This window comes from Hyperoodon ampullatus (assembly GCF_949752795.1).
Source record: "Hyperoodon ampullatus genome assembly, chromosome: 14".
NCBI lineage: Eukaryota > Metazoa > Chordata > Mammalia > Artiodactyla > Ziphiidae > Hyperoodon > Hyperoodon ampullatus.
In genome coordinates this window covers 70,898,608-70,919,731 of record NC_136927.1, presented here as the reverse complement: position 1 = coordinate 70,919,731, position 21,124 = coordinate 70,898,608, and the positions used below count along the sequence as shown (strand labels likewise).

Below are 21,124 nucleotides of genomic sequence, written 5' to 3'. Positions count from 1 at the left end.
CATGGTCTGGGCTTTGAATAGACAGTGGTCCTGCCTGCGCATAAAGCACTGCCCACTGAATGGCTGAATTTCTGACCAATCAGGTTACAGACTTCTCCTTGCTTAGCATGTAGAACTGGTAAGAAATAGGTGGGCAAAGTCAAGGCTGGTGTATTAAGATGACCGGAAGCTCCTCTCCCCTGCACTGCTGACAGGGAGCTATGTAGACTGAAGAGGTAGCAAATTCAGTCTCAGAAGTAGTGCAGGGGCCATGAGCAGGGCATCCAGCCTGTTCTACCAGAGACAGGGTTGGGGCAGTAGTCAAGATGTGGTCTGACATTCATGCTTCTGCCGCTTTTCTAAAGCTGTTCCCACTCCCTGAAATGCCCATCTTCCTTCTCTGTGAGATAAGTGGCTGCACCCTCCCCAGTGTTTCCATAACACTTGGCTCATAACTCTGTTAAATCACGTCACATGGTTGTTTACTTGTCTGTTTTCTCCTAAACTGATGAGTCCCATCTCTTCCTTCCTTCTAACTCTGAACCTCTATGTCCAATTTCCTGCTCAGTATCTCAGCTTGAAAGTTGACTAGTCATCTGCTGCTCCTGTTTTTTCATTGTTTTGGACATGTTTAGAAGCAAGTGCTATACATGGTTCTAAATATTCAGTACTTCATGTACCCAGAACACAATATTTAATTCGTGCTTCCCCAAACCTGTTTCTCCCCCATCTGTTTCTTCTCCATCTCAATAAAAGATGTGACTCTCCGCACCGTTCTTTAACCAGTCAGCCTTCATCCTTCTCTTTCCTTCATAGTCCACGTCTTTAGTAGATGTGTTGGTGCCCTGCCCACATCCCTTCCACACTCACTTTTCCCATGTATGCCCACCCAATGCCCGCCTTCTGCAAGCACTTGCAACTTTTTGCCTGAGTACTTCCTTAAGACAAAAGAATATGCACACCTTGTCTACAGAGCATGGCAGAAGTGCCAAGGGATTTCCTAAGAGTTGTCCTCAATCAGTGATAGATGGGAACTGGGGGATAAATACCCCAACTCCCTTCTTCCTCTGGGAGAACAACTCTGAGCCATGAGATGGGCCCATGGGATTAAGCCTCAGGTGCAGTGGTTATTTGTTCGTTGATGTACCCTGTATTGGCGTTCTTCCCTCGATTGTCTGACTTTTCCCACTCTCCCACCCATGAGCTCCTTAGGATTGCCTCCCAAACAAATCTCATACTAGAATCCTTGTTTCTGAGGCTGCTTCTGGGGGAAAACCAAAATCTGCAATATTCAACTGAACATCCTAAAAGTAATCACTTCCCACCACATCTACTGCACCATCTTGGTCCAAGGTACCATCATCTCTTGGCAGGACTATTGTAACAACTTCCTAACTGATGTCCCTGCTTCCTCCCTGGGCCTCCTAGAGTCCCTATTCCATACATGAGCCAGAATGTGCTTTGTAAAACATAAATCAAATTAGCTAACTGCCCTGCTCGAAACCCTCGAATGGTTTCCTATCACACCTGGAATAATACCCAACTCATTACCAATGACCACAATGCCTTATAAAGCCTGAACTCTCCAGATGCTTTTGTCACTGCTTTCCCCACCTCATCCTTGAACATGGTCATTCGGTTACCACCTTTGCCTCCACTGTCCTCTCTGCCTGGGAAACACTTCCCACTTTTCTTGGCATGACTGGCTTTTTCACATCATGAAGGAATTAACTTAAATGTTACCTTCTCAGAGAAGCCCTCCCAGACTGTGCAGTCCAAAATAATTCTCATGCACGATCACTATACCTCTACCTTGCTTTATTTTCTTCACAGCATTTTACACTATTTAAAATTCTATATGTTTGCTTGTTCGTTTGCTGCATCTCCCAGTTGACTGAAAGCTCAAGGGGACTTTGTCTATTTTGCTGTATTCCAAGTACCTAGAATAGCACCAGACACATATTAGGGGTCAAATATCCGTCAAGTGAACGAATGAACAAATGACTCTCCTCCTGCACCAGACTTGAGCTCATGACACACAAAAGACATCAATAACATTTGAGTCCCTGAACAAGTGAATAAGCCAGGGAGGGGACAAGTCTGTGTTCTCCCCAGGCCCCATCCAAGAACACACAGTCTTTTGCACTGTGTGGCCCATCACAGTGGGTCTCGTTTTCCCCTTGGACACCCAGGTAAAGCTCCCATCTCCAGCCATTCTAATCACTCTGTCCTTTTTGTTCTAGGCCTTACCGGAGGGGCAGACAGCCTCGTGGGACACAGCCAAAGAGGATGAAAACCGCAACAAGAATCGATACGGCAACATCATATCCTGTAGGTGACCTTCTGGGAGGGCTCCAGGCTTTGGGCACACAGACAAAAAGAAGCTATCACTATTCTTTACCTGGAATTTGTTACCACATAATCCTTGATGTTTCCAGATTTGGGTCCACATGCTAAGCGTGGAGCTGTGTCTCAGCCTCCCTGCCATCCCTGGCCTGGATGACAGAGCATGGCTGATCTCAGCCAGAGGGGGCAGGCAGGGAGCTGGGTCCAGGCACAGTAGATGCAGGAAACCTCTGAAGCTTGGATCTTGCCCGCTCAAGAATTCTTCAGGTCGGGGAGGAAGCCCAGCCACAAGGGTGTTCCCAGCAGGCCCCCTCTGCAAAAACCCATCATGGCAGCATCTTGGGGTGGAGAGCAAGGTCCAGCCCATGAAGGAGGGGCTGAGAACACCTAGGTGAGAGATAATGCTATTCCAAGGAGGTCGAGTCCCAAGCAAGGATGGGTTCTCAGAAGGAGCCAGGAACTCTGGCCTACAGCTGAGGGTTTGGGCCAGCTCAGGGCTCAGGGGAGCCCAAGGTTACCCTGTTCACACAAGAGGTAGAGTTTAGGGCATCACGACTTCTGCCAGACCCCACTGCTGGCCAGGGCAGGGCCCTGTGGTGAGTGCCTGCCACTCAGGGCCTATGTCGGCCTGGGTGTTTGGTGGCCCTGAGCCTGCAGGAGAAAGCTTGTTTTGTGTGGACCTGGGGCAGGGAGGCGTGGAAGAACATTGCCTTTTGCTCAGCAGTGAGCTCTAGCGTTCCTGGAAGCACCCCCTGGTGTGTGGTTTGATGAAAACAGTGGCACAGAGTAGTTCCAGCCCTCTGGAGTCAGACTGGCTGGGCTCCTATCCCAGCCGTGGGGCCCTGGGCAGGTGACCTGACCTCTCTGAGCTTCAGTTTTCTCGCCTTTAAAGTGAGGAAAAGAATAAAGATAGTATGGTTGAAAAAAGGTTCGTAAAACCCTTGGCACAGTACCTGGCACCATTACTCGTAGCCATAGAGTTCCTTTCTCAGGGTCACTGATGAGCAGTGTGGATACACCATCCTCCTTATTTTAAGCAAAATTCACTGAATACCTATGTGGGGATGTGGAATAAGCCAGGTTGGGGCAGGGAAGCATAATCAGATGTCTATTTTGGAAGGATCACCAGGGCAGCTTATTGGGAAGGTGGATTTGATTGAGAGAGGCTGGAGGCCAAGGGACCACTTAGGCTACTGTAAGAGTCCTAGCAAGGGACGAGGGGGCCTGAACAAGGGCAGTGACAGTACTTGTGTGGGACCCTGCATGCTATTCAGTGCTGGAAGGAAAGGGAGAGAGAGACTGCTGTAGAACTACACACCACACACAGTTCACACACAAGTATGATCATTGCCAGATACTGGTGTGCACAGCCTTCTACACAACATAAATACAGAGGACAAACTTACCTCATACAAAATGCCAAGCACATACTCTGATTAGAACAGGAGTCAACAATAGCCCCTGTCTGCCATGGCACAGCCAACCTGGACCATTTGACATCTCACCAGTTGGGTACGAAGCATCCCTTGGTCTCAGTTCTCAGAGTAACCCAGTTGAGCCAAAAAAAAAAAAAAAAAATCCTGAATAACAGATTATTTCTAGCACAGTTCAGTGTTTTGTTTTGTTTTCTTTAACTGTCTAGACATTGCCTAAGAAAAAGCTTAGAGGAAGAAAGCGTAAGATACAGGCGGCTTGTAAAGGAAAAAAGAGGCAGAAGTTTTAGCTTAGCTGTTTCCTGTGCTGATTTAGAAATCGGCTATGAATAGGAGAACTAATCAGAAAAACATTTATAATTCGTCTCTTGGAAGAGAGTAATGCAGACAGCAAGATTTCTTAAAAAAAAAAAATTTCTTGCAAATGTAGTGTTGGAAAGAGACGTTCAAACAGTCGGGAAATGTGTATAAAGACCTATGATGTCGGGGCCTCCTCTGAGCCAGGCCCTGTGCTGGGCACTGGGACACTCAGTCTCTGCTGCCAGGGAACTCGCATTCCAGGCACAGGCTCTGCTTGCTCTGACCGTCCTCTGCTTGAGCACCATCGTGTACTAGTGCCCTCAAATACCTGGTCACTTGTCTGTTCCCCATATCAGATGGTGAGTTCAGATGGGATCCACTAAATTATAGGCTGTAAGACCTGTGTACTCACTCTAAGCCTTAGTCTTCTCTCTGTAAAATGGGTATAATGATGCAGTAGTATAAGAGAAAATAATAATAGAAAAACTAAACAATTAGAGCACAGTGAAGAGACCCTGTCCCTCGAGAGACAAGGGCATCCAGGCCGGGCCAGGTATCTGGTCCAAAGCCTGAGGAGCCCAGGATGAAAGCCTTGGTATCTTTCTGGACGTCCCACTGCCGACCCTTTGCGCTCAGCATCCGTGCCCAAGCCATCATCAGATCTCACCTGGCCTCTGCCCACCTTCTTCCTGGTTGTTCCACATCTACTTTGGCCCCCAAATGTATCCTATCTGATCCTTAACAGAAGCCAGAGGGACCTCCTCAAAATATGAATTGAAACATGTCACTGTCCTACAGAAAACCCTTCAAATGGCTTCCTTCAGTGTTGAGCCCTTCTCTTCCAAAGGCCCTCAGCCCTTTCTCCATCGCATTTCACACCATGGCCTCTCCACCACAGTCTCCTCGGTTAAGCCCCACCGGCCTTTCAGTACCTTGAACTTTACACGCTCATCCGTGACACAGGGCCTTTGCACATTCTCTTCTCTCTATCAACATGCCCGTCCCTCCTCTCTTTGCTCTGCTAAGTTCTACTTATTCTTCAGATCTTAGCTCAGGTATCACTTCCTCAGGGAATTCTTCTGACCATTATAATTTGGTCAAAACCCGATTATTCACTCCGAGAGCACAAGGCATGTCTTCTCCTTAGTTCTCATCAGTATTGTGATTTGAGAGCATTTGCATGACTGTCTGTTGGCTGCCTGATCTCCTCACCCGAACAGGTGTCCTGCAGCAACAGAGCTAGGGCTCTCTTGCACTTCTGTGTCCCCAGACCTGGCTCATGGCTGGTGCTCAGTAGACAGGACTGAATGTGGGAATGCACGGACTCCCTGCAAGGCCCCAAAGGGCTTGAGCCATGGGTCTCTCCCTTCTGGCTTCCCCCAAAATATAGAGAGCACCCAGAAAGGATGGATGGAGGAAGTCTGGATCAGGATGGCTCTAGGAACAGTGATAGTCAATCAAGGAAGACATTCTGAGCCTGAAGGAAGAGGGTGGAGAGATGGGACACAGGAGGGAGAGAGGAGGACAGTCGCATCCCCTTCAGGAGCCACGTCTGAGAAGGCAGGATTCCAGGCAGCAGGGAGAACAGTGAAAGGGATTAGACTCCATCACAGGGAGCAGAAGGTGCCGTCCGTGTCCCATCCACACCCCACGGCTCCGACGCCTCCCGGTGCAGTAACTCCTGCTGGCATCCGGGGCCGGGACTAGGCTGAGGCAGGCGACGCACCCAGCGTGCAACCTTCCAGGCGCTGCTCAGTCTCAGCTGTTGACCCTGCACCTGCCTGACCCTGAGAGCAAGCGCCTCCTTCAAGTGTGTGCCCTGGGGCCTCACTGGTTCCCCCCAGTCCTGGCCTGTCCGCATCTCTTTGCCTGAGGACTTTCTCCAAAGCTGGGGCAGGCTGCTGTGCCCAGGCACAAAGCGGTCTCTCCCTAGACCATGCAATAGCCCAGCTGCTCATCCTCGCCTTCACTGGGGTGTGTGTTCTGCACCTTTCTCCGGAGCTTCCGTGGGCCGTGGGCTGCAGTTGCCCACCCTTCCTGGGCTGCCTTCTCTTGGCTGTCTCTCTCCCCTCCCCCTTTCCTCCTGGTGTCCTCTTCTCTTCGTATGTAAACGGCTTGCACTGGAATCCTCATCTTGTATCTACTTCTGGGGAAACCCAAACAGAGGCAGAGGAAATTCAGACACCTCATGATACCATCTTGGTGGGTTTAAAGAAACCTGAATCTCCTTTCTAATGTACGGGTCAGTAATTCTGCAGCCAATTGTGGCTGGACCAGGTCTGCCCTCAGTCCTGAGAGGAGACAGTACCAAAGTAACCAGTGCATCCCAAAGCAGTGCAAGGCATAAAGGGGAACCAAGAAAGAAAAAAAAAAGTCCTGGAATTGAAATGAAAAAAGGAAAAGAGAAACAGCCTCGAGGATTAGAAAGTGTTCCTGCCCTTGTACGTTTCCCTCCCGGAGGCAAAGTCGGCACTGGCTCGATAAATAGAAATATTCTTGGTGCAAAAAGAAAACCGGGTGTGATTAGCATCTTAAGGAACCCAGGGCACTCGGAGGCTGGAGTGGAGGACAAAGGCCCAGGCCTGGGAGAACAGAGAAGATGAAAGGGGAAGAGAGGGAGGGAGGGCACAGTCTGCCAATGAAACAATGAAAGAGAAACCTTGGCTAAATAAGCCCTTTCTTCCAAACGATTCTGTTTAGAATTTAGCAGTAGAGACAGTGGGGTTTCCAGGGAGGAGAAAAGAAAGGAAGTGAAAGGAAAGGAAATGAATGGGGAAAACAGAACAAAGAGTTCTTTACTTTTAAGTAGCCCTGGGGCGTATATGGTGGACAAGGAGAAATTTCAAGAATACCAAGCGTTCCCCATGTGGAAGTTGCAGAGGGTGCTTCCTTGACTGGAGGGAAATTACCCAGAGGAGAGGAAGTGATCTCAGGGGTGCAGATTTTATCAAATGAGGCTTCCCTCTGGCATCTGTCAGGGTCCCAGCAGGAAATAGATGGGACCTTCAAAGAGGGTGATTTGAGGATAATTTAATCAAGTGACTTTTTTTTTTTTAAATGAAAATGTGAGCTAGCTGTGGGAGACTACAGGGAATAGTGTGGCACCCTGGGGCTAAATGCCATGCCTAGGCCGCAGAGGATTCAGTAAGAAGAGGTTCCCAGAACCCAGAGAGAGAGGACCTGGTCAGAGGTGTGACCTTCAGTGGCCTTGCAGCCAGCCCATGGTGACCCCAAAAAAGGGAGCTGAAGGGATGAGTACCTCGATGGCCCTCCCCACTTAGTCCAGTCTTCTGCCTGTGCTTTCCAGTGGCTGAACCCAGCCAGAGCCAGAGGACAAGGGAATCTGTAGACAGAGTCCAGTGGTTCTCAAAGTGTGGTCCCCGGAGCAACAACACCTGAGAACTTGCTAGAAATGCTCATTTTGGGGTCCCATCTAGACCTATCAAAGCAGACATTCTGGGGGTGGCACCCAGCAATCTCTGTTCTAAAAAGCCCACCAGTGACACCAATACACTCTCAGGTTTACAAACCTCTCATCTTTTTTTCTTTTTATTTTTATTAAAGAAAAGTTGATTTACAATGTTACATAAGTTTCAGGTGTACAGCATAGTGATTCAATAATTTTTTTAGATTATACTCCATTTAAAGTTATTATAAAGTATTGACTGTGTTCTCTGTGCTGTACAATATGTCCTTGTATCTTATCTATTTTATACACAGTAGTTCGTGCCTCTTAGTCCCCTCCCCCTACCTTGCCCCTCCCCGCTCCCTCTCCCCACTGGTAACCACTAGTTTGTTCTCTATGTGAGTCTGTTTCTGTTTTGTTATAATCATTCATGTTATTTTTTTAGATTCCTCAGTGATAATATATATAATATTTGTCTTTCTTTCTCTGACTTATTTCACTAAGCATGATACCCTCCAGGTCCATCCATGCTATTGAAAATGGCAAAATTTCATTCTTTTTTGTGGCTGAATAATATTCCCTTGTGTATATATACCACATCTTCTTTATCCATTCACCTCTTGATAGACACTTGGGTTGCTTTCATATCTTGGCTATTGTAAATAATGCTGCTATGAACATTGGGGTGTGTATACCTTTTCAAATTACTGTTTTCATTTTCTTTGGATATATACTCAGGAGTGGAATTGCTGGATCATCTGGTAGTTCTATTTTTAGTTTTTGGGGGAACCTCCATACTGTTTCTCCACAGTGGCTGCACCAATTTACATTCCCACCAACAGTGTACAAGGGTTCCCTTTTCTCCACATCCTTGCCAATATTTGTTGTCTGTGGTCTTTTTGATGATAGCCATTCTTACAGGTATGAGGTGATGTTACACTGGGGTTTTGATTGGCATTTCCCTGATGATTAGCAAGGTTGAGCGTACAGACCTCTGATCTTATCCACAGAGATCAGCTTCCAGTTTAGAGAGGCAGGTGCGGAAGGCTGAAGGGCAAACAAGAGACCCAGGACATGTTCATTTTCTGAGACCTCTAACCCCCTAAGTTAAGACAAGCCACTGGGCTCAGGTGTATTGGAGTACTGGGCATGGGGTCCAGCAGACCCAGGTGCTAGTCTCAGTTCTGCCCTTTACCTCGCGCATGACCTTCAACATGGTCACGTCATCTCTCTGACACTCAGGTTCACATCTTTCAGTGCAAAGAGTGCAAATTAAGATGAATAAATGTTGACTCTGAACCTGGTTGTATAGACTTTTAAACCTAGATGACGCTAAGTCTAGCCTCTTTGAGTTCACAGGCAAGGAGCAATGGTCCAGAGATGTAGAACCCTGCCCACGGTCACGCAGAGTCTGTAGGACAGCCAGGACCAGAGCTCCGGGCTCTTGCTGCCCAGATGCCACGAGCCCCCTACCAAGGAGTCCCTCTGCATCTAGACATACCTGTGCTCTTGGGGGAGCATGTGCTGAGGACTCTGACCTTAGGGCAGAAGATCAGGATGAACCCTTCAGAGAGGCTGTTTTCACTTCCAGAGAGGAACTCAGATTCAAATCAAACTCAGGGGCTCCTTCTCAGAGCTGTTTCTCTGCTGACTTCTGGGGAGACCGTACTGGATGTCAAAATGGGTGCCTTGTTCAGTGTTCCCAACTCCCCCTTCTCCTTGACTGTCTCTGAGGGTGACTCCTGCCTGGGCCTTACAGAGTGATCCTGGTGCAGAAACCTTCAGTGCCCTTGTTTGTCAGAGGACTTGTTTCGGTCACTGGAGCCCTCTCTGCCTGCTTGCCGGGACTGCCAAGAAATTAAATGTCCCCAGGAGCAGCTCTCAATCCATGACTGATGGGGGTGCGGGTATAAGTACCCCAGGTCCCTCCCCGCTGAGGCGGAATAACTTGGAGGTGTGTATTCACACTCTCTCTTGGAGTAGCAGGAGAAAGTAAGCCCCAGCTGTCTACAGCGGTAACTTGCTCGATGACACAACCCTCACTGGTTTCCTTCCTTTCTGCCTCTTAATTCCCATTTCCCTTCTGGTGTTTCCCGGGATCATCTCCCAAAGCAAGTCCTTGCATTTCAGTCCTTGTCTCAGTTTCTGCTTCGGAAGGAATCCGGATCAGAAACCTTCCTCTCTTTCTTCAGAAAGTCCCCTTAGTGGGGTGTGGGCTGGACATCCTGCTTCGGATGAATCGACAAATTCATCGGATGGGCCACTGTTCCCCTAACTTCTCTCAGTGCTCTGTGCCTCTATGCTTAAGTCCCCTCTATGGCCCCAAAGCTTTCATCTGTTGGAGCAGCTCCTCACAGGGCCCTGCAGAATGGAGCAGCCCAGCCTCAGCCAGCAGGGAACTGGCAGCACAAGGAGACGCACAGAATGTCGGGCTGTTTCCCTGTCATACCCAGGCCACCTGCTACCTTGGTAATGGTAATTTAATCAAGATTTAATGAGGAGACCTTTAGCTTCAGTGGGGTACCTGGGCAGTCTCGGCAGGATTACCTGCATCCTCGCTCTCCACTCGTGCAAGATGATGGCCTTTACATTTCCAGTACTTCTAGGAAATGATTTTTCAGCTCCACAATTCATTGTAATGAGTCAAATCTCTTTTCTCTGAAAAATTGCACCTTTTCTTTACCTTCCTCAGTGCCCAGAAGACAGGAGGAAAGTACATCCTGTACCCAAATGCTATTGTCTTCCCCGCCCCACCTCTCTGAAGTGATTCTCTAAGTGGATGTGACTTGAGAAGGCTGACTTATTGGGTTACCTCTGATGATGGAGGAGGGAGGAGGAGCTGTGGTTTGCTTTGAGAGTTAGAGCTGTGCATGGGAGGACACTGAGCCCTCTCCCCTGGCCAGGGATGGGGGGTGGGACGCACAGTGGGATGGGACAGTGTCAGAGTCAGAACCGGCATGGAGAGGTGTAGAGGCAGTGCGTCTTGGGGTTCCCGGAGAGGTAGGGACCCCACTACTCTACAAGGAAGCTCTCAGCCTTACACCTTCTAAGTTGTTAAACTTCTTGGAGCCTTGATTTTCTCAGCCACAAAATGAGGTATGATGAGAATCAAATGGCATAGCATCCATAGGCTTCTAGAATGGTGCCTGGAGCATCTTACGCACTCCACAAAGATAAATTTCTGTTCCTTACACCCAGCACAGGTGAGTCCCTAGTCTCACAGCCTAATTCCAGTAAAAACTTTTGGTCTTTCCCAAGACAAATTGAATAGCCAAGGCACCCCCTCTGCTAAATAACTGAACATCAGTGCATCAGAATCTTCTGGAGGGCTTGTTAAAATACAGATTGCTGGGCTCCACCCCAGAGTTTCCGATTCGGTGGGTCTGGGCTGGGACTCCAGTATCTGCATTTCTAACAAGTTCCCAGATGTCATTGATGCTATTGGCCAAGGATGCTATTCTGAAAACCACTGGCCTAGAATTACAATAAAACTGAATTTACACATTTGCATTGATTTCTTACAGTACACCAGGTGCCCTCATATCTAACTGCTTTTCATCCTTGCAACAAGTCTGCAAAGGTAGAGAGGATTTTGATGTTGTCGTTGGGTAAACTGAGGCTCAGGAAGGTACATCAACTCAGCTCTGGGTGATAGAGTTAGTGACAGACCTCAGGTCTGCCTTCAGAGCCTTCCCAAGCCCTCCCTCTCTCGTGCTGAAGGCAGTGATTGGCTGCCAGTCTTGGGTCTGCAGGTGGGGTGAGGGGTCAGCTATGAGGTGAGGAAGAATTTGAGCACAGGATCCAGGCACACTATGCCAGCCTTGTGTAGAGGAAAGAGCCTGGGTCCCAGGCCAGGTTACCTAAAATCAATTGTATGGCTAAAAGCAAGGGACCGGCTCCTTTCTGGTTCTCAGCCTTTCAGACACAAATATGAATTCATATATTGAACAGATAATTATTGAGCACTTACTATGTGCCATACACTATAGAGGAGTTTAGTAAATAGGGTGCCCATTCTTAAAAAGGGTGCGAAGGAGAGCCATGGGTTAGTCAGATCGTCACAGAAATAAAACTGCTCTAAGAGCTCTGAAGACAAGTACAGGGAGCTATTAGAGTCTGGGGTGGAGAGATCATAGAAGGCTTCCTGAAGAAGGAAGATTGAGCTGAAGAATGAGATGTTGCCAGCCTTTTGGGGTTGAGGGCATTCCTTTCATGTGCAAAGGCCCTGTGGTCAGAGCAGACATCATGCATTTGAGCAACAGAAAGAAGGGCACGGTTTTCAGAGTAATATGTGGGGAGGGGGGCATGAGGCTGGACTTGGGAAATAGGTCCCAAAGCAGATCATGCAAGGCATTGTGGGGTCTGGTCAGGCTTTGTTCTCTGTCAGTGATGTCTTGGAACTGATTCATACCAGCTTGCAAGAGATGATGGTTAAATTTTTCAGGAATTTTGTGAGCCAGTTGATACCACCTTGGTAGCTTGAAATCAGTCATGGGGGGAGTATTTATATCACAGAAATCAGATGTTACAGATCAGGGACATTTCTTCCTCCAGAGAGCTCTTTGTTAAACTTTTACAACCTATCACTGGGCTTTGCTCGAAAACTACAAGGAACAGATTGATTCTAGAGGGGCAATGTTTCTGTTCCCCTTGAGTTGTGTTCCGGGGAGCTCTTTGGATCTCCGTGTCTTTGCAGTTATGCCTTCTCTCTACCAGTGGCCACTGGTTCTCTCCTCCTCCGTGCAAGCCAGTGCTGGCCCACCTCCTACCTCAGCTGAGAGCCGGGTGAAGCCAGGCTCCTGCACTTCCTCTTACCTCACCACTGAAGAGTTTGTTTCTCCTCTATGTGACTTCTTCACTCATCTTGAATATCAAACAAGGAGTACCAGATTAGCTGTTTCTCAAGCTTGCAAAATGTAGATAGAGCATAATGAACTTTCTGGGCTGCTTGTAAATTACTTTGTATAAACTCCTTTACATCACCCACTGCCCCATCTTTCTCCGTGTGCATGTGGATAAACAGTTTTTTTTATCCTTCTAATTATATAAAGTTAGAAGGAGAAGGGGACCCAGAATAATATTAGCATCTCCCAGAAGGAATAAATAAACCATGAGGGCAGTGCTACTCCTTGCAATGCCTTTCTGGTGGACCTATAGCTGAATTCTGCCCTTTCATGAATATACACAGTAACTCTTTGCCTCTGCAGAAAGATGGATTTACATTTTGTACAGAAGGGCAAATGGGAAGCACTAAGTTTCTAACCGTCTCTGCCATCAGCTCACTGCCTGCCTCACATCCAGTCCAGAACCACCATTTATTACGCACCTGCTGCATACCAGGCACTGTCCTCACACTTTTTTTAAGAGCAGTTTTAGTTTCAGAAACATTGAGCGGAATGTCCAGAGAGTTCCTGTTTACTCCTACCTCCCACCCCCCTTCAGTTTCCCCTGTTATTAACGTCTCGCATCAGTGTGATACATTTATTACAACTGGTGAACCAATATTGATCCATTTTTTTAATAAGGTAGTATCTCATTTTTTATTGAAGTTTAGTTGATTTACAATATTATATGTTACAAGTGTACAATATAATGATTCACAGTTTTTAAAGGTTATACTCCATTTATGGTTATTATAAAATATTGGCTATTTTCCCTGTGTTGTACATTACGTCCTTGTAGCTTATTTTATACATAACAGTTTGTACCGCTTAATCCCTTACCCCTATGATGACCCTTCCCTTTCCCTTTCCCTTTCCCCACTGGTAACCACTAGTTTGTTCTCTGTATCTTTGAGTCTGCTTCTTTTTTGTTATAATCACTAGTTTGTTGTATTTTTTAGATTCCACATATAAGTGATATCATATAGTATTTGTCTTTCTCTGTCTGACTTATTTCACTTAGCATAATACCTTCCAAGTCCATCTATGTTGTTGCAAATGGCAAAATTTCATTCTTTTTTTATGGCTGAGTAATATTCCATCCCATATATATACACCACATCTTTTTTTTTTTTTTTTTTTTTTTAGTGTTTGGGGTTTTTTTTCTCTTAATGTTTTTATTGGAGTATCATTGCTTTACAATGGTGTGTTAGTTTCTGCTTTATAACAAAGTGAATCAGTTATACATATACATATATCTCCATATCTCTTCCCTCTTACATCTCCCTCCCTCCCACCCTCCCTATCCCACCCATCTAGGTGGTCACCAAGCACCGAGCTGATCTCCCTGTGCTTTGCGATCCATTATTACTAGCTAAAGTCCATAGTTTACCTTCGAGTCCACTCTGTGTTATGCAGTTCTGTAGGATTTTAAACGTGTACAGTGACACATATCCACAATTACAGTCTTATACAGAAGTGTCCCTGCCCTAAAAGCTCCCTGTGCTCTACCTAGTCATCCCTGCGCCCAAGTCCCTGGCAACCACGGATCTTTTTACTGCCTCCATAGTTTTGCCTTCTCCAAAATGTCATAGAGTTGGAATCATACACTATGAAGCCTTTCAGGCTGGGTTTTTTCACTTAGCAGTATGCGTTTATGTTTCCTCCATGTCCTTTCCTGGTTTGAGAACTCATTTCTTTATATTACCAAAGACATGGAGGTACCATGACTTGTTTGTCCATTCACCTATTGAAGGACATCTTGGTTTTTCTTAAGTTTTGGCAATTATGAGTAAACCTGCTACAAACATTCATGTGCAGGTTTTTGTGTGGCCATAAGTTCCAGCTCATTTAGGTAAATACCAGACAGTCATTGCTGGATCATACGATAAGAGTGTGTTTAGTTTTGGAAGAAATTTCCAAACTGTCTTCCAAAGTGGCTCTACCATTTTGCTTTCCCATCAGCAGTAAGTGAGAATTCCTGTTGCTCTCCATCCTCGCCAGCATTTGGTGTTGTCAGGGTTCTGGATTTGGGCCATTCTAGTAGGTGAGTAGAGGTATCTTTTTGTTGTTTTAATTTGCAATTCCTAATGACATATGATACTGAACATCTTTTCATATGCTTATTTGCCATCCATATATCTTTTTTCGTGAGGTGTCCGTTCAGATCATTTGCCCATTTTTTAATGGGGTTGTTTTCTTATTGTTGAGTTTTAAGAGGTCTTTGTATACTGTGGATACAACTCCTTTATCAGATAGTCTTTTTTCAAACTTTTTCTCCCAATCTGTGGCTCATCTTTTCATTCTCTTAACGTCCTCACACTTTTCATGCCTGCATTTTCTCATTTAATCCTCCCAACATTCTGTGAGCTATATAGTATTGAGCCATGTAGCATTTTCCTAAGAAAACCAAGGCTTAGAGAGATCAACTGACTTGCTAAGTGATGGAGCTAAGATCTGAACCCAGATCTGACCCATAGCTTCAGACCTCCCATCACCACGTCTACTCTCCTACTTGCCACAGGTTAGCCCATGTGGGAATAAATCTTGATCATTTTGTACTAAAGTACCCTTTCACAGTCTCAGAAGGTAGTCTCTATTTGGATGCTCTGCAGAGCCCGGCATGGTGCCTTGCATCTAAGTACCTGAATAGGGTGTAGAAAGCCCTCTTCAATCTGACCTCCCCCTACCTCCTCTGCCTCTTCTCCCACTGCTACTTGCCTCCCATTCCATGTTCACAAGACAAGAAACTGTTTGCAGGTTCCCAATATGCGTGCTTTTCCAGGACCTCTGCTCTCACTCTTGCTGTTCTCTCTGATGGAAAGACCCTTCCTCATTGGCCATTGGTCAAGCCTTACTTTCAATTCCTCATTCACATATCACTTCACAAAGCCCTCTAGTCCCCACTTTCTAGACCTTGAAATTTCACTTCTGTGTACAGTCTGTCTCCCCCACTACATTGACAAACTCCCTGAGCACTTGGAAAATACTTTCCAAGTCCCTTCAACAAGCCTGTGTGTAGTAGGTGCTCAGTGAATTTGTTCTTAATAAATGAATAAAGAGGTGATACTGACAAACGCCATCATCTGGTGGTTAGAGGCACCTCTCATCTTTAAGAATATTTAACTAAAAGAAATAGGTTTGTTTCTTTTCTTTTTCTTTTTAATCATATTTGCTTTCAGACTTTCAATTTCATTTTATATTAATGAAAATTCCCTTTCAATGTTTTACACCAGAATATCTGTTTCCAGTGCTTTAGACCTCAAGGGCAGGCATAACTCAATAAATAAAGGAGATTTTTTTGAATCGATAAGTCATTAGTGAGACCAATGAGTGAAAACACATTACACATTTTTCACTTTTTTGAGCCTTACAGTTTTGGTAACCGCTGGTAACAAGGCTTAACAGTCTGAGCTCAGAGTCAGCTGCTGGGTCTTGTCTGAACCCCTGCTGGGTGGATGTCCCCAAGGACACCCCACTGCAGGAGCTGGGGACCAGACACTTGCACAGACTGCACTATCTGTGAGATGCTAGAAGTCCAGGGACAGCACATCGTGTGAACAGAGCAGGGGTTCAGGGTCAGACAGTCCTAAGATAGAATCCCAGCCACTTGTAGGCTGTGTAATGTTGGAAACTTGCTTAATCTCTCTGAGCCCCAGTTTCTTCATCTGTGAAATGGGAAGAATAAAAATACTACATCATTAGTATAATAATCTATGGAGCAATTTGGAGGAATAAATGATTGAGTGAGATAATGTATGTGTATGTGAAGCCTCTGGTATCTACCATCAACTCCATAAAGATTAGCTTCAAACTCCTTCCGTACTTCACACCCCACTCCGCCACCCACCCAAAGGGATCACTTAGACCTCCCCCCCACTCCCTCTGGTTGATTCCACGGAAACTCTTCCCCATGATGAGTAAGAAACATGGCATCCAGTGTAGCTCAGTATCTAGCACAGTGCCTGCCGTATGGCAGATGCTCACTTAACTATTTTTGAATTGATTAATTAGTTAATGAATGAATGGACGTGGGATGGTGTCCTGTCCAGCCCCGGCCTGCTTGTCCACCCTTGGTCCCATTCCTTGCCTTCTCCTGCTCAACTTTCCATCATAGGAATCTGACCCTTGCAGGTCGCATTTCTCAGCCTCTCTTGTCAGCTGGCTGCTGTTTGGCCAATGACGTGCACTGCTGGGAGATTGGAAGGTGGGAGAAAGGAAGAAGCCGGGGCATTTCTCCCTCTGTGTCCCAATCAGAGGCACCTTCTTGAACAGTGAGGGAGTCTCCTCCTCTTCTCCAGCTCCCACCAGAGAGGCCCACTGCAGCTCCCGCTTCCACAGGTGGCCCCCAGCCCTGGGCTCTGGTGCCCTCGCTTCCTCCCTCTGTTCCACCGACCCTGGGGAGGCAGTGCCTCCTTGTTGACGTTTATCTCTGAGTTACTTCTCCCTCCTCCCTTTAGCCTCTCAACTCTTCCATCACCCAGGTAACCACTTCTCTGTCATTAATTCCCTCTGCTGTGTACCCTTGAAGTACTTTCTACTATCCTGCTTAGACCCCTCTGGGGAGCCAGGAGTGTCTGAGCTCAGAGTTAAGAGAACCCCACTCTTCCATGCTCCACCATCCACTGGCCATGTGGCCATTCAATCCTTGGGAGCCTCAGTTTCCTCATTTGTAACAAAGGTTAACAGCATCCATCTTACTTCTCTCCCAGGGTCACTGTGAGAGTCCACTGAGATAATCCATTCATCTACTCACCAAGTACTATTGAGTACCTGTCACAGGTGCATGCAGAGGATAGAACAAGGAGCAAAACACCTAATGTCCCTGTTCATGGGGGTTCCAGTGAGTAGTAATAGGTGGCCTTGTATACTGAGAAGTTCTGGAAAAAGCTAATGGGATTTGGTGACCCGACTTCCTTGATCCCCATAAACCTTTGGGGGTGCCCAGAGTTCTCCAGTCCACTTATGGGGAGCCCTAGCCCTGACCTAGAGTAAGGTGGCCTGGCCAGTGGATGCAGCAACACTCGGTGATACGTGCATAGTGACGGGGACAGAAAGCTGAGCCCCTCCCCCCACCAGACCCAACCCAGGTGTTCTGTTTGCGTGTCCTCTAGCATATCGGAGCTCACTTTAATTAACTGTAAAGGATTAGCCTGATTGTTCTGCTGTAATAGGTTTTTATTGTAATCATTTTTATTTGGTGTTATTTGAAGTAAGCGTGCCATTGACTAAAGCCTGCAAATCTTGTTTGTGCCTAGATTGTTTTTGAAATGGTTTTCTCTGTAACACAATTTTTAGTTATTGATGACCTCTTTTAATATAGTGCTTTAGTCGGCTTCACTTGAATTATAATATTGATAACAATATGTGGCTGACAGTCTATTTGCAGCAATATTCCAAGAGGCAAAAGGCAAGCATTTGTGCACTTGTGGAAAATAGGTAAATTTGCCAGTTTTAAGCAAGCATGAAAATGGGGCATATTAATTTGGATCTAACACCTCTCGCTTCCTGAGTGTTTTCATATGGTCTTTCCTGTGTTGTCTTCTGGAGAAGGCATTTCCATCCCCATTTTAATGACAAAATCACTAAGATTTAAAGAAGCAGGTCACTCTCCCCGGTAGGTAATGACAAAACCAGAATCAGAAGGGCAGGTGGAAAAAAAGAGAAGAAGCATATACAGGCCCATTTTTAAGGCACAGTAATCTCCCTAAGCCTCTATTTCCTTACCTGTAAATGGGGATAATAACGGAGGGTGATGCTAGGGGTTAAATGAGAGCGTGTCTGTCAGTAGCATGGTGCCTGGTATATGATGATTGATAAATGGTGGCTCTAAAGCAGGGCAGAGCTCACCCGAAGCCTTCTCATCACCCATCCCCTTGTTTTCTGCTCTCTCTTTGCAGATGACCATTCTCGAGTGAGGCTGCTGGTGCTGGATGGAGACCCACACTCCGACTACATCAACGCCAACTACATTGATGTGAGGCTCTCCACGGGGCTGGGCAGCTGGGTTCTGGGGTTGGCTGCGGTAGGCTCAAGATCTGTGGCTGTGCCTCCAGCCGCTTCCCCGGACAGTGGCCCTCCTAGAACAGGTCCAGAGGGTCTGGTTCCTCCCTGTAACTAGTGTAACCCACGCTGATTAGCCATCTAAAGCTGCATCCACTTTCAGGCTGGCTGGAGTAGCCTGCTCTGTGGGAACCCAGGATTGCCAGTCTTGTTCATTCACCCATTAATTCTTTTGTATGTATGTCCGTTTACCCATTCATTCATTTATTTGAAGGTACAGCCATTTATGCAACAAAAATTTCAGAATACCTACTGTATGTTGGATGCTATAGGAACCATAAAGCTAAAAATGCCATGGTCTCTACCCTCTAAAACCTTAGCAGGAAGATAAGCTGTGCACATCAATAATTCCAGGGCAAACTAGAAAGTGGTGAGTGTCATGAGTTCAGATAAAATGCTACAGGGATTCAGAGGTGGGAGGGAAAAAGTCACTTTTATATCAGGAATGCGAAGTGTGATGTGAACCAAAGCTTCAAGCACAGGTAGAATTTAAAATCAAAGAGGGGGAAGATGGGCCTCTGCCAAAGAAAAGCACAAGCTGAGATGTAGCAGAGGGTGTGTAGCAGCTCAGTTTGAGGGGAGCAGAGACTCTATAACGGGAATAGTGGAAAATAAGGATGGAGCTAGATCACTGATGCTTTGTGATCAAACGTAGGAAGTCAGACTTTATTTTGTAGGCAAGAGAAAGCTATGGCAAGTTTTTGATCAAGGAGGTGACCGGTTCAGAGCTGAGCTTTGGGATGATTTATCTATTGCCCAGGGTAAGATAGATGAGAGGGAAGAAGGTATGGGAATAAGACCCCCAATTAGGAAAGGGGGCTGCTTCCGTGTTCCAGAGAATATGGAGGAAGGAACTAAATACAACAGGAGCCAGGACGGGCATACACGGAAGTAAGAGAGCTTGTAAAAGGGAAGCATGGTCACTGGGGCCAGAGAGAGATCCCAGAATGACCGATGCAAGCCAGGCTTCTGAGGACCTCAGGTAGGAGTCCGAGAACCTTGACGAAAGGCTCAGAGATCCACCTTGGTGCCTCTGACTCCCAAGTGTTTTTATAGACAAGCTATAAGGCACTGTGGCATGCTTTTGAATTCCCCATTGTGTATTGAGCCTTGTGTTAGGCATTTGCCTGTTTGCCTCAGATCTATTCCTTGTCCTTCCCTGTTCTGCTTTGTGTTTCTGGTATGCGTGTGTGTCTGTGTGTGCATGTGTGTGTGTGTTTGTGTGCGTGTGCATGTTTCTATGTGTGTGTGTGTGCATGTGGGTGTTTTTGTGTGCATGTGCGTGTTTGTGCGTATGTGCGTGTGTGTGCATGTGTGTATGTGCATCTGTGCATGTGTGTGTGTGCATGTGCATGTGCGTGTTTGTGCACGCATGTGTGTGTGCGTGCGTGTGTGGTATGTGTGTGCGTGTGTGCATGTGCGTCTTTGTGTGTGTGTGCATGTGTGTCTTTGTGTGTGTGTGTGCGTGTGTGCAGGGAGGAAAGTGAGCTGACCCTTTAAGGAAGGTGCAATGGGAGATTGGCAGGTGATGGGAAGGGAGAAGCCATCCTATTTATCTGCCTCTCTTGTTTCCTGGGATGGCAGCTCCAGCAGTGGCTGCATCCCATTTGTGGCTCCATCAAGCAGGACCACCAGAGTGATCCAGCCTCGACAAGGTGGCCCCAGCTCCTGGGCTCTGGCGACTTCTCTGTCTCCTGTTATCTGCTGGTTCTAGGGGTGACCACATCCTCTTGCTATTGCTGATCTCTGGGTGGCCTCACTGTTCCATTTTGCAACTCAGCTCCTCCATCACCTGTATAACCAGCTCCCTGTACTGAATTCCCTCTGTCTGAAACACCTGGAATGGTTCTCCACCTGGACTCTGGCTAACAAGAAAATTCACAAGGAGATGGCCAGTTCTGAGCAGCCTGTCTCCAACCTGGAGAAAGCACTCAGCATTCACCCATCATGCCTTCCACCTTTCCCTCTTGCATCTAGTATTCATTTCTCACACACAGCAGATCCTCCACAGTGTGCTGGAAACACAGACCTTAAAAGGGACTCAAGTCTGGTGAGGGAGTCAGATAAGAAAAGAGACCCTCAAAGAGCAGGGGCCATGGGAACGTAAAGGAAAATCAAAGCCTCAAGGTGGGGAGTGGTGTGGTCAGTGAAGCCTTCCTGGAGGAGGTGACACAGTGCTGCTTTAGCCAACGAGTGAGAGTCAGCCGATGGTAGTCAGGCAAGAAGGACCGATGGTAGCTGAAGAATTATTGATCACCTCTAGTGTACCAATGTTGCCTTAACTAGTATCACAACTCACGAAGTAAATGCCATTACTACCCATTTCCACATGAGTGAACTGGGGCTCTCAAGGTTATGAAACTTCTCCAGGATGTGAGGGAGGGGACAGCAGGAGTCTGCATCGGCGGTGCCTCCCCAGCCATGCCCTGCTGGCTTTAATAACGACGGTCATGCAATGACAACAGCCCAGGGCTCTAAATGAGCCACTCTTGGGCCCTGTGAGGGGTGCTTTTAGATGAATCTGTTTATTGAGACCTCCCAATAGCCCTCTAGGGTAGGTGACCACCCCCATTTTCCAGATAGGGAAGCTGAGGTTTAAAGAGATTGCACAGCTTGGGTGTGGGCATCTGGTCCGTGGCAGAAGCAGGCTAGAAATCAGACCCGAATGACTCCCAGGCCAGGGCTTTTGGTCCTGCTCTTCCTCACCCACTCAAAAG

General features: G+C 46.9%; 1 protein-coding gene across 10 annotated transcripts in view; it reads left to right on the top strand.

Moving 5' to 3' along the window:
• Positions 1-21,124, top strand: part of PTPRT (protein tyrosine phosphatase receptor type T) — a gene marked incomplete at both ends in the record, with an annotated part of 1,101,453 nt that overhangs the window by 1,016,935 nt on the left and 63,394 nt on the right. For all 10 annotated transcript variants that reach the window (XM_079719321.1, XM_079719325.1, XM_079719327.1 and 7 more), the window contains 2 exons: positions 2,223-2,310; positions 18,245-18,321. In XM_079719321.1, coding sequence (XP_079575447.1) covers positions 2,223-2,310; positions 18,245-18,321 — 165 coding nt within the window. The remainder of the gene's footprint in view (positions 1-2,222; positions 2,311-18,244; positions 18,322-21,124) is intronic.